This window comes from Populus euphratica, unplaced genomic scaffold (assembly GCF_000495115.2).
Source record: "Populus euphratica unplaced genomic scaffold, PopEup_1.0 scaffold111.1, whole genome shotgun sequence".
Lineage (NCBI taxonomy): Eukaryota > Viridiplantae > Streptophyta > Magnoliopsida > Malpighiales > Salicaceae > Populus > Populus euphratica.
The window spans coordinates 225,152-238,625 of NW_011499877.1; the positions used below are offsets into that span (position 1 = coordinate 225,152).

Here is a 13,474-nt window from a genome sequence, read left to right on the forward strand (position 1 = left end):
AAATGGGCATTTGGTCTAGTGGTATGATTCTCGCTTTGGGTGCGAGAGGTCCCGAGTTCGATTCTCGGAATGCCCCGCTTTCTTTTAAATAATAACTGTCTTTGAAGTGGTAGAGAGGATCAGTTTTTAAAATAGCATTTGGGATCCAGAGTTATTGCATAAGCTCAATAAGCTTACTTAATGAACTCAAATACCAAAAAATCAATTTTAAAAAAGAATAAAAAGACCTGATGGAGCTGTAACTTCATAGAATTCTCTAGTTATGTTCTTCTGGACTCTCTGTTATCAAATGTTGCTTGTTTTGGCCTGTCCTCTCCCTAAATATTGATGTTTAGAACCGAGAAACTGGACGCAGTTCCTTGCAGCCAGAGGGCATGAGCAGTGGCTAAGCCTGGGGACCTATTTTTATCCATTTTACTTATCCCCAATTTGCTTTATCCTTGCGCGTGTTCTGTGAAAGCCTCATGAATCTTTCGAAAATGAAACCAGGCGGATACGGCTTTTCTTGCATAAGCACCACAACTGCATTCATCTGTTTTTTGCTTTGCATGGTCATGAAGAATGGCGGCTCCGTTATTAACTACATGCTGTATTTTATTATTAAGGTATATTACCTATTCACTCTGGCATCTGAAAACCCCTGTTTCTTTCCTCCAGTATTTTGTATTTGGAAAGTTCAATCAATTACGTGAAATTGTTTAGTTTAATAAAACACGGGCAAGCTAAATATAAAAATCTTTCAAGAAAAATATAGACTTTATACGAATTTAAATTTACAAGTGTTTAAAATAAAATCTCATAATAAACATGCTTTCAATACAAATATAATAATAGAATTCTAGTATGTATTCCAAACATATATTCAAATTTACAATTAATATTATTAATATTAGTAATTAAATTTTCATGTTTAAATTGTTAAAAAAAATATTTACTTGTTGAAAGACTTTAAAACAACAAAATATATGTCATTGTTAATAATAAACTTTTTATCCTCAAAATTTTATTGCTCTTCACTTTGTGCAGCAAGAATTTTTGCAATATGTTTTCTAAAATTCCAACAACACCTTACTTTAGAATTATTTTTGAATAAAGGTATTTGAATTAAAGCAAAAGGGCTCACTTATTTTTTGACAAGGGGAACATAAACTCTATATTTGAGATGAAAAAACCAAAGTATAAAGGAGAAAAAAACATAAAAAATGAGCTGATGAAGAGTGCATAAAAATCTAAAAAAATGAATAAGTAATTCTAATAATAATTAAATTAATTCAAATCATTATCTATATTTGATTAGTCACCATAAATTAAAAATTAAATCTAAACATAAGGGTTATAAATTTAAATCTTTTTAGTTAAATTTTTTTTTTCCAAATTCTTGACAAAAACAATTCTAGAAAAGAATGTTGACGTTTTTGGATTGAAATGGAAAAATAATGACTTAAGAAAAAATAATTCTTTAAAAACCAAGCTAGCTCAAGTCCAAACTTTAGTTTTGCAAAAAAAATAATTTTTTGTTATCAAAATATTATTTTGTAATAAACTCCAACTCATACCTAGCTCGAAACCAAAATATGAGTCTCGAAACCAAAGTATGAGTCGAGTCGGGCTAGGCCGGGTGAAGCATGCATACATGAGTTTAAATTCAAAGCTAACTTTATTCAAGACCTTTCTTCTCTTAAAAATTGAGTGTTTTTTAGATTAAATTTTAGCATTTTAATTTTTTACTTTATAAACACTAAAAAAAATTTATTTTTTTCTTACATGAGTTAAGAGTTTTTTTAGAAGATTTTAAACTTTACTAAAACATATCAATTAATGATTCTTTAATATTAACTTCTCATTCACTTCTAATTTGTTTAAAACATATTAATGTTTAAAGTTAAAACATTAAATTGAAGATTAAATTTCTATAAACCAAAAGGTGAATAGACATCAATTTTAATTTAGTATCAAATATGCATATTAACTATGTTTTAATAAATTTTTAATAATCTCTCTCATAAATAAAAATAATTATTTTAAAAACATCTTAAAATTTTGTTAAGAAATATTAAAGTATTATGATATTTCAGTTCCTCATATGTATAGAAAGTATAACAATACCACATTTTAGCAAAACAATTCAGGTTCTATTATGAAGCAACGTCTACACACATCTTTCCATGTTAGGAGTTGCTTTTTAATTAGAGTCTGTTTAGGAGTATTATTATAATTGTTTTTTGAAGTATTTTTCATGTTGAAATATATTAAAATTATATATTTTTTATTTTTTTAAAATTATTTTTGAGATGAGCTTATTAAAACAATTCAAAATATATAAAAAATTAAATTAAAAAATATGGACTGGGGCTATATGCAACAGCTAAAAATCCAAATGCATTTGTAAGATGTAATTCAGAGGAGCAATGGAACTTCAATGATTCGATTATCACGAATGCTACTAGTTATTAAGTTGAATCTATGCCGAATGAAATGCACGTTATGAAGATATGGACGTCGAATTATTTGGGTGATTCTAGGATTGTAGCTCAAATAAACTTCAAATAAAAGGATTTGTAGTGAGATTGATAAAGATTGGTGCGAGGAGAGTGGCATCCTTGTGAGACTTGTCGAGGATGAAGATTTGAAAACTTGGGGGAAGTGAGTGATTGTTTGGATCTTTTCAATTGTTTGTGTGTTGTGCTTTTGTGTTTATTGTTGAGGTCTTTTGTTGTATAGTGAAGCAGTTCTGGTGCGGTGGAAGGCGTTTCCTATTGTAGAGAGCATTGGTGTGGTCCAGAGGTTTTTCTTTTCTTGGTGGCGTGGAAGGTGTTTCCTTATGTTGGCCTTGCTTTTCTGGTGGTTTATTTTTGTCTGTGCTCTGCTCTGTGGAATCTAATCATGGTGCGTTTTTATTCTTGATTCCATGGTCGTTATCTTCGAGGTGCTTTGTGCTTGTGATTCACCCGGTGCCTGCTCTGAAGTTCTTAAGACGTTTGTTGGCTTTTTGGATCCTCCGAGTGTTGAAGGCTGCTGTCTGCATTGACGATATGCTATCAATTCTCGTTTTCTAGTGGAATTTATCCTTGGTTGTGCTTGGCTATAACATGGTCCAAGCAGTTATAATTCAGCTGCAACATTATGCCAGCAATAGCCATGCCCCTGATGAATCCTGCCGTTAGCATGCAGATTAATTTCTGCTATTCCGTGTTCGCAGCTGGCTTGGTATTTGCTTCCATATGATAAATGTGCGACTTTAGCCTTTTAGTTTTTTTGCTGGCCATCCTCTTTATGGCTAGTAAGTCATCTTAAATTCATATTAATCAAATAATTGAGCCCATTCCAAGAGAAAAAAGGAATCAAATGATGCAATGCAGAAACCGAGTTGAGACTAATTATTCATGCATGTCTATGATAACGATTGCGATCCATCCACAAAATCAAATACCATTCTGTTATGTGGTGAGTTGGTATTCTGCTCCTGCTTCCACGCAGTAAACCAGCCTCTTTCAAAGAGATTCAAGAAACAAAACTACAAGAAACCTTAAGCTATCACTCCATAACTGCAACTCCTCCAGCAGCTTTTATCTTCTCTATTATGCCATTTGCTTCATCTTTAGTGACCCCTTGTTTAAGCACACAGGGAACCTTCTCAACCAGGTCTTTGGCCTCCTTCAATCCCAAATTAGTAAAAGCTCTGACTTCTTTAATCACCTTAATTTTTGCTGCTGCGTCGAACTTCTCCAACTTCACATCAAAGGCTGTTTTCTCCTTCTTTTCTTCAACCTTTGCAGCACCGGCAGCAGCCTCTCCTCTCTGGGAACCCAGGTCCATGCCTTCTGTTGAAATTGGCTGCAGTTTTGGATGCTTTAGTTTGTACCCAAGAGCAGAACCAATTTGGGATCGCTCTTCAGGGGGTAAGGCAGCAATGCGCTCAGCAATTTCAATGATCTTTTCTGAGGGTGGAGGTCTAGGTCCATATGGATCATAGTACAGTGGATACTTGTACTTTTTAGGCTTGGTCTTGGGATCCCTGGGAACAAAATCATGCTGGAAATAACGAACCTGCAAAGGTCCAGTTATTTCACGGAGAGCAGGATGATGTGCACAAACTGATCTGGCAAGCGCAATAAACTTCATGTTTTTTTGTGAATTAGTGGGAACAACAAATCATGGGCAAAGAAGGCCAAGTCTCAATCAAATACTTGCAGCATGGAATGCAACTAAAAGACTTCGTCTTTTTTTCCCAAGGGAAGAACTACAGAGAGTTGGGTGCCAAGCCTGTTGCCTGAGAGGGAAAAAAGTGAGTATAGCATAAGGGCAGCCGAAAACGTTGCTGAGAAATGATGTAATGGCCACTCAATATCACAAACAAATTGTTATATCTCACATAATCAAAATTCAAAATAAAAGATTAGTGATCATTATGTTTCACTAAAATAACTGATTCTTCGTCAAGTCATTATATAGCAAAAGTACTTATTCGCAAAGGGATCTTCTTTTCAGTAGCCTCTCCACATAGCCTTTACAAAGATCCGAAAAGTTTACCAGCTTCCCAACTCTACAACTTACATTCTTCTAAAATCTTGATACAAATTGAAAATCTTTGAATGCTTTAGATTGATATATATACAAAAGTAAAAGTTCATGGTCAAACCTAGTAGATAAGGTACCTTAGTATTTCAAGGAAAAGCTTAAATATCACAAATCTGAGATGGGTCTCAAAATTTTCAATCAAATTCAGCAGGATAAACAAAATAAGAAAGAGAATTTATAAGGGGCATTTAAAGAAACAGTTGGTGTGTGTAACAAAAACAACGGAGGAATTACAGAAATAACAAGCAACGTATTGCAAGTGTGATCCAAAGAGAACAAACTCAATGTGCAAATACAGAGAATGGAAACTTACAGTTACAAATCGATATAGCTTTGCAACAACTGCAGGGAGGGAGGGAGAGAGGGAAAGCTGGAGCCCAAAATATTGACAAGCGAATGACAAAAAGGGTGGTGTTTTGCATAAAACTAGGAGAGGTGTAAATGAAATAAAAGGAGACCCACAAAAACCCTGATTAGAGTTAGGCCGGGTTTTGTCTTAACAACAAGGCCTTTAGAGGGTGAATGGCCCGGCCTTTAAATTTAGCAGAGTTTGGGTTTTCTAGTCATTCACAATTTTTTTTACACCGTCCTCTAATAATAATAATAATAATAATAATTATTATTATTATTATTATTATTATTATTATTAAGATAAAGTAAAAGAATAATAATAATTATTATTATTATTATTAACATAAAGTAAAATAAAAAATAAATTCATTTAATTGGGAAAATGATTTTTTATTTTTTATTTAATTTCAACTTCAAATTCATCATTCAATATTATATTTATTAGGGATTGAGTTTCATAATTTATTTCAATTTATTTTTATGAGGTTATTTCATTCTTATTTTTAATTTTTTAATTAAATATTTTTATATTTCAAAATCTCTTAATAATTTTTCTTATAAAAGATAACATTAACAAATTGATTAAATGTTTATATAATTTTTCATTAATAAATTGATTTTTTTATTCACAAACATAGAAGTTTCCGGCATGATAGCATTGATAATAATAGAATTGATGAAAGTGCTTTTGTTTCAATGAAGTCAGTTTAGAAATTATCCTAAATGGATGCCTAATATTGAGACTTGGTGATAAAAATTTAAAATTATTAGATAAATAATCAATATTTTTAGTTTTTTTTTTCAATTAATTCCAATGTTATTAGCACAAGTAGTTGAGCCTCTTTGATAGAAAAACTTTTTTTGTCTTGGTTTCAATTCAACACCAAGTATAAACTAATTGAATACTTACATTACAAAATCCATGAATTGGTTTACCATTTCCATAAAGAATATAATTTACATTTTGAAGTTTTATATTATTTTTTTCTTGCAATAAATCCATTTTAAAATTTTAAAATTAATTATTTTATAAAAATGACTATAAGAAAAAATATTGGTGGGATGTTACAAACTCTATAATAGTCAGGCGGGTAACAAGAGAAAACTACAATACAATTAAATAAATTTTAAATCGTGAGGTATATATTTTTTGTAGAATACTAATATGTTTTTAATGTATTTTTTAAATTAATTTTTGAATCAGTTATTATGATTTATGGTATGACACACATATTTATACTAAAAAAAGAGTCACGTCAAATAACTTTAAGATATAAAAGAATTTTATACATTTCAACCCATTTGAAATATTATCCAAAGTTATGATTGAAGTATAAAGCAAGTAATATACCTTATAGGAATAGGATTTATAATATACCTATGATTATGACATGAGATATAAAGGCAGATTATAGTGTATCGACTATGTACATTCTATAATTAATTCAACTCGAGGCATTCATCATTATTATTTAATTATTAGTAATTAATTACATAGTTGGTTTAAAAAAAAATTGCTGCTAAGATGTAATATGAAGAGAAAGTATGAAGCAATAAGAGTAAATGATGACATACTTATTAACTTGTTATCCTTTAATTTTTTTCTAATGTATAAAAAACATTTGTAATTTATTTTAAAATTAAATTAATAATATAAAATGTGTTATTCATTTTAATTTAGTTATTTAATATTGTTTTATGTAAAATTATTTAATCCAAATAAGCATATATTAAAAAAAATTATAAAATACTAATGGACATAAAAATGTTTTTGGTAATTTCATTGGCAATGTAGGCCTATTTTTCTCAAAGAATTAAATAGAGTTATGAATTTTTTGTAATAAACTAACGAATTCAAGGGCAAAAATTTATATTCCAGGGATGTATTAATTTATTATAAACGATACATTATTGATGGTTATATAGTTGGTGATTCGTCAATTATATTTACCAATTGATTGGGTGAGAGAAAAATGGATAGCAATTTTTTTTGTCACTCTTATTCTATTGGGGTTTCCATTGATAAGCAACTTCATGGTCTGAATTATTAATGGACTTAAAATCCCCAATAATGAGATTTGTAGGTGATAATGAATTTTATGTTCGTGTATGGCTTCTTTATTTTTTGAATTTCATTTCTAACAATTTAGAATTCTATGTATTTTAGAATGATAGTTCTATTGAATATTTGTTAAAAAAATTCAGATTTTTTAAAATCTTAATTATTAAAAATAATTCTTGTGATATAACTAAAAGGTATCTTGAGTATAACACATGTTTTATGAATACTCTTGATAATTTCATAAGTTAGATTGCGACCAAAAACTCCTCGTGAATCCTTTCATTTTCTCATAAAACAACCCTTGCGTTCTATTAGACCCAAGAGCTGAATTTAAGTGAGAAGAAATAGTTAGGTCAATTTAGAAAAAGGAACTTTTGAAACTCATTTTCTTGTTGGATCGTGTTAAAAAAAATTAAAAAATAACCGTATAAAAACTTAACCTAGATTGATAAATAAAATAACTAAAAGACACCTCTCATCAACAAATAAAAAACACACATGTTTTAAATCAGATGCGTCGCCTAGAAACCACCAAAAGGTAAACTGGTTCGCTCTAAGGTGGTCTTGGGATACGATGACTGGTCAGGAAATAAATGACAAGAAACAGAAGGTGAAGACCTAGAAATATCTTATATGATACGGTCACGAAATAGCCCTCGAAGCACCGGGGCCACGTAACTCGAGAAGAGAAGAGTTTATGCTCTTCATTGAAATCTCCAATTTCCACTTCCATGTCTGGAGCTGCCCCAGCAACGAAGGCAGTTAAGAACCCGCATCTCAATAAGAACTTGATCAGTCACCAGGCAGATAGATAGCAGCAGAGAAATCATAAAAGTAAGAGTTAAGAGTACTTGACATAACTTCTTTTTAAGCTAAAAAAAAAAAAGCACTGCTATATCTTCCTCGATTAAACAACAAATCAAAATCCTACATGTTTTGAATCTGAATACGCCAGATTAAGAAAAGATAGAAACAAGATAAGAACATGAAAACAAATTAATATTAAGATACTAAGCAGTCATTTTTTGGACTCTCGTTGTTCAGATTCACACTCTTGTCGCTCGTCAAGTCAAAGAGATTTGGAGACCGCGCCTTCATAGAATAAAACACAAAAAAACCCTTTTTCCATCAAAGGCAATTGCTTAGAGGTTACCGGATGATCTAGAATTACGCAGATGGCCCCTCCACCAGTGATCAAAATATAGGATCTTTAGATTAGATTACACTAAAGTATTGGTCGTGGATGATCCATAACCATTCATCATGCCTGCCCATGATCCCAGATTGTTTAGGTATCCAAATGTGTCCTTCCCAACATCAGAGCAACCCTGGTCCTGCCAGTCAAGAGACAAGAGCTTGGTGTTTGGTTTCACATCAATTGGATTCTGATCATGATCATTTCCCTGGTCATAAGGAAGCATTAACCTCTGGCAAGTTTCCATGAAAGAGCCACTATTTCCATCAAGGGACATCCCGAATGGAGAGCAAAAACCACTGTAATTTGGTGCCAGCCCGTGATGATGGCTCATATCTCCGAGCCCACTAACCATACCCAAGTCACCGTTCCCCATGAAATCATAATTCCTAGAGCTCCCCACTAAAGCTTCTACCTTACTATCCATAAAATCTACAGGCCTAGGGTTTTCTAGCATACCGATATTATACTTGCTCTCCATGAAGTTAGGGCTTGCAAGTGTTTCTTGAGAGCCAAGTATGTTATGAAGGTGTGAGAGTTGCACCTCAGGAAACGAAAGGTGAAGATCAGTAGGATTATGGGAGGAAGATGATCCAGGGTTAATTTGGTTAACTGATTGATCGTTTGATTTCTTAGACACTTTCTTGTTCTTTCTACATCCACCACCCACAGGGATGTTCCTCAGGGTGCCTCCTTTGGTCCAGTACCTCCTGCAAGTCTTGCAAAAGTACCTTGGCTGGGAGAGGCTGTAGTTGTTGTAGTAACAAAATTTGGTGTGTGTTGAGTCACACCTAGGGCATTTGAGAGCTTGGTCATGTGGGGGCCTAAGCCTTCTCTCTATCAAGGGCCTTGAACAAGTGAGCATATCCCCAGACGGTGAAGAAGAATCCATTCCAGACTCCTCGTTAATCGTGCCCTGAAACACGGAAAGCAAGAAATTTAACGGGGAATGTGTCAAAATCATGTCATTTGCAATAATGCAAAGGATTATTTGTCCTCTAAAGGTTCAGGATATCAATAATGTGGCATTAGGACCAGACATTCTTTTGTCGTTTTAGAACATATCAAGCTGAATCATAAAAATAAAAATAAAGAGCATATCAAGTAGAATGTCAAGAATGCTAAAATGTAAAAGATACTCTAAAGCCAAGAAGTTCTCAAAACATGCACTAATAAATCTAGTAAAAACAGATGATGATCGAATTGGAGCCTGGAATAACATATCTTTTTCAGCGTTGATAATTCTAATATAGCTCTCTACAATGTTGAGCTTTGGAAATGTTCTTTCAAGTACTGTAGTAGTATTTTACACGAAAGAAGAGTTGAATTCCATAACTATTTATGATATAGTATAATTTACATTATATGCATTGCCATTTTCACTAATTCGAATCATACAAGGCATTAAACCACAAAAATTACAGGATTTTCTATGTTGAAATTATCCAGTCATGTTACTCATCTTATTTGGAACACAATGAGAATTTAATTAACGAAGCTAAATTTTCACCCAAGTACGAAAATGTCATCATGTGATGGGAATATATATGTAGCTAGATATAGAGTACACATCGAGCATAGCATACCTGCAACCAATCACTTGAATCCATGCAAACTGGGAGTGAATTAAGACCCATTAAACTCAAAACCAAATATCAGCAAGATCACAAACACAGTTGTTTTAGGTATGTATTAGCCACCGACAGCACCCTTGATCTCTTCAGAAACACTTGATCATTAATTTCATTAGTCTAACGTTGATGTATACAATATTACTGGTACTAAGAGCTAGAGACTACTGAAAGAGAGGGCTATGGAGAGAGGGCGAGAGAGAGTTGGATTGTCAGGTTTGGTTGGATATGGAAAGGATGAGGTGGGGGGGCAGTGAATAAGAAGGCCAGAAAAAGGCACTTCACTAGTGCTGTAGAGAGAGAGAGAGAGAGAGCAGCTGCTACTGCTGCAGACTTATGAGAAGAGTGTAGGCAGCTACGGTCCCTAAGGCCTAAACAGTCGGTGGGCTTAAACAACAGTGGGCCCCTACATTGTCTGTCCAAGGTGATGACAGCGGGACCCACTCAGCTACGACGAAAATCTCTCTCCTTCACGAAGTACACGGCTATGATGTCACTATCTTTGTTTTGCTAAGATGGGACAACGAGAGACGTTGGATTGTGAGTGGGGTGATGGTAACGTCAGAGATAGCGGCTTGGCCGTCACACTAACAAAGGTCCAAATTATGTGACCTGACAGAAGCTGAGAGAGACAGAGAGAGAGAGAGAGAATATATGGGATTTTGGGGTTTTCGATAAAGCGCATACCCAAATAGCACTCTAACTTGAGGGGCCGTATGAGTGGACCCACTCGCCTCCCTCCACAAGCAAAGGATCGATTCTCCCTGCCATGCGCCTCTCACGTGCCTCTCCCCTTCCCTCGCCAAATTCGCCCCCACATGGCCAGTCTTTTTATCGTCTGTGGCAATGCCAAGTGACACCAATTGCCTTGAGCATTCTATCGCGGATGCATGCCCTAACATATTGCATTTCATCTTTTCAAGCTTTCCACGCATCTTCAATTTATCGCTACCATTGTAAGAAGCAATTTCAATATGACCAAACGGAGGTTGGGGTCCTCCCACGAAAGCGAACACGCTTCGAGCCTCTCACATGATAATGGTGCCCATTACACGTCGCCTTATTATTATTATTATTATTTAACTAGTGAGTATTTAAAAGGACAATAACTTCTGTTTGATAGCATATTTTACTTGAAAAAACTAATTTTTTTAAAAAAATTTAAATAACATCTTGCGTTGTAACATCAGACACAAATTTAAACATAGAATATATTCAAAGAGGAGATTCAAACTTCCGTAATGTTCTTTTCATCCATAAAAATTATACTTGTGTTCATAGAGCTTATAATTAGTACAAATTCAAATGACAAACCGGGGGGCAATTCAAAAAACTGATCACTTGAGGTAAGAGAAATAGCATGCCTTCCCAGGGCATGTAATAGCGTGAGCAACACACTAGCTTAGATCCAGAGGACCCAAGGAACAAACTGTCAGGTGAATACAATAAAGCGCATGTGCCTATGTTTCATGGGGTACACTGACAGTTGCTTCTTGTAACGATGAAAAGAGGAGGAAGGAGGAGGAGGAGGAGAGCTACGATCTCTAACTCCTATTAATTCCCAAATCAGCGCTAATCATTATTTGTTTCTTTAGGGTACAAAAGAAATGATCAGTTCAATGATCAGGCCGCGTTCCTTTTGATTATTCTTCAAAATGGAAACAGCTTATCATCATGGCTATTGTTCTGGGAAAACCCCAGGATTAGCTAGCTAGCTAGGTTTCAATGTACTAATCACTAATTCCCATGTGAAGAACCTAGCTTGCTAGCTGCTTACTTCCTTGACACAAGGGTGCTTGATCTCTTCTTAATGTAAAATCAGATTAAGGTAATGTATATATGATTTTGTATTTTAAAAATATTTTTGAAAAATTTAATTTTTTTATTTTAAATTAATATTTTTAAATCATTTTAATGTGCTGATGTTAAAAATAATTTTTAAAAAATAAAAAAATATTATTTCAATATATTTTTTAAATAACAACCACTATTGCAATTTTAAATACCTTTAAGGTGATTTTAATATTATTGTAGTAATTATTTTTTAAAGTATTTTTTTATTTGAAGATATATTAAAATAATATTTGTTTAATGAACTTATTTTAATGTAAAAACTATTTAAAATATAAAAAATTAAATTTTTTATAATATTTTTAAAACATAAAAATAAATAAAGCGTTACTCTATCTATATTAAACACAATAACAACTACATGCATCTATGATCTAAGAAATAAAAATCTTTTTTCTGATCTTATGGTTAAATTTGACAATTTGATTGAGTTTCAATGATGATGGCTAGTAATTAATTTACAGGAATGTGAACGGAACTTTGTCGTTTGTTCTTTTGAACGTCAAGGAGAAGGAGTCGTGGCAGCTCTAAGAGCAGCACTAATCTTGAACACTTGTCAACCTATATGCTTACAAAAATATTATGCTACGGGACCTATTTGGATTTGTGTCCCAAACTTTTATTTATCCTGATTGTGATAAAGCGAATGCCTGATGTTTGCCTGTGCATTCAAGTGTCCTCTATGTAAGATCTCTAACTTCATCCATACGAAACCTTAATATTCAATGCTGCAGAATAATTTAAAACTATATTAGAATAAAAATTTAAAAAAATTTAATTTTCATACCAGTCTTGGATAATATAGAATAAAAAAATTTAAAACTATATTAGAATAAAAATTTTAAAAAATTTAATTTTCATGCCAGTCTGGGATAATATTGAATATCCATATGTATTTATTTTTGTATTTTATAATTATTTAAAAAAATAAAAAAATTTCTTTTCAATTAATATATTTTTAATGTTTTTAAATTATTTAACATGATGATGTTAAAAATAATTTTAAAAAAATAAAAAAATATTAATATATATTTTAACATAAAAAATTATTTAATAGACACTTATAATTATATTCTCGAACAATCAATACTAGTATTTGACACATGATGCTAAACATATAGGCTCGTGTAAGGAAAGAACTTAAGTATCTACATGCTTCACACACTTCGGAGAATGTTTTAAGGTGCAAGTAAGTGCTTAAAAACAGACGTTAAAACTTGAGATTTGTATTGAAAAAAATTAAATTCAAACTTTAGAAAAAACAGGTGAGATTTAAATAGTGGTGCAGAATATTTTTGAGTTTCAAGACACTACAAGCACGTACCTTGTGTGTGTGTGTGTATCTTTGTTAAGTTGTTGCTTTTACCAGTTTTGACTCTTTTTAGCTGAAATAAAAGCTTGAGAAAGTTCACTTAATCCAATATTTCCTGCATTTTAAAAGTTGATTTTTAAGCACTGAAAAATATTTATGCTTCCTTTTTTTTTCTTTTTTTCTTTAATTTTTGTAGGGTGTGTAACCTTTAGAGCACATACAAAGCATACTAGAGATAAAAGAGAACAAAGCCAGGGATTGATGCGATCGGATCATTGATCAGGACCATTGAAGGAGGTGGTCCACTCCACACACCATGGTCTGTCTATGTATCCCTCCATATCAGATATTAACCAGTTCAAATTTGAACACCATGGATCGTTGCCTTTACATGCAGAATCAATCGGTTTTAAGTTAAGCATATATGCTCCTGATCATCATCATCATCACAGATTCTCATCTGGGCCTTGTCATGATGATGGTCAAATAATCCG

At 32.6% G+C, this 13,474-nt stretch overlaps 2 protein-coding genes and 1 non-coding gene across 3 annotated transcripts; 1 reads left to right on the plus strand and 2 right to left on the minus strand.

The window, feature by feature from the left end:
- The first annotated feature begins 4 nt into the window (after positions 1–4).
- Positions 5–76, plus strand: TRNAP-UGG (transfer RNA proline (anticodon UGG)). The gene has a single exon. It is a non-coding gene; the product is annotated as a tRNA-Pro (tRNA).
- A 3,270-nt stretch (positions 77–3,346) lies between these two features.
- Positions 3,347–5,041, minus strand: LOC105128538 (Ribosomal protein L12/ ATP-dependent Clp protease adaptor protein ClpS family protein). The gene is made up of 2 exons (XM_011030257.1): positions 4,892–5,041; positions 3,347–4,270 (listed from the first exon to the last, which is right to left on the minus strand). Exon 2 carries the CDS (start codon positions 4,120–4,122, stop codon positions 3,535–3,537), a length of 588 nt encoding a protein of 195 aa, XP_011028559.1. The 5' UTR covers positions 4,123–4,270; positions 4,892–5,041; the 3' UTR covers positions 3,347–3,534.
- A 2,752-nt stretch (positions 5,042–7,793) lies between these two features.
- LOC105128539 (dof zinc finger protein DOF5.6-like) lies at positions 7,794–10,143 on the minus strand. The gene is made up of 2 exons (XM_011030258.1): positions 9,773–10,143; positions 7,794–9,102 (listed from the first exon to the last, which is right to left on the minus strand). The coding sequence occupies exons 1-2, from the start codon at positions 9,821–9,823 to the stop codon at positions 8,212–8,214; spliced, it is 942 nt and encodes a 313-aa protein (XP_011028560.1). The 5' UTR covers positions 9,824–10,143; the 3' UTR covers positions 7,794–8,211.
- Positions 10,144–13,474: the final 3,331 nt, after the last annotated feature.

Bases quoted from the DNA above. Each gene is read 5' to 3' on its own strand.
- LOC105128538 (XM_011030257.1), bottom strand. From the start codon at position 4,122: ATGAAGTTTATTGCGCTTGCCAGATCAGTTTGTGCACATCATCCTGCT.
- LOC105128539 (XM_011030258.1), bottom strand. From the start codon at position 9,823: ATGGGTCTTAATTCACTCCCAGTTTGCATGGATTCAAGTGATTGGTTG. The intron at 9,103-9,772 runs GTATGCTATGCT...TCCGTGTTTCAG, and splicing joins ATTCAAGTGATTGGTTGCAG to GGCACGATTAACGAGGAGTC.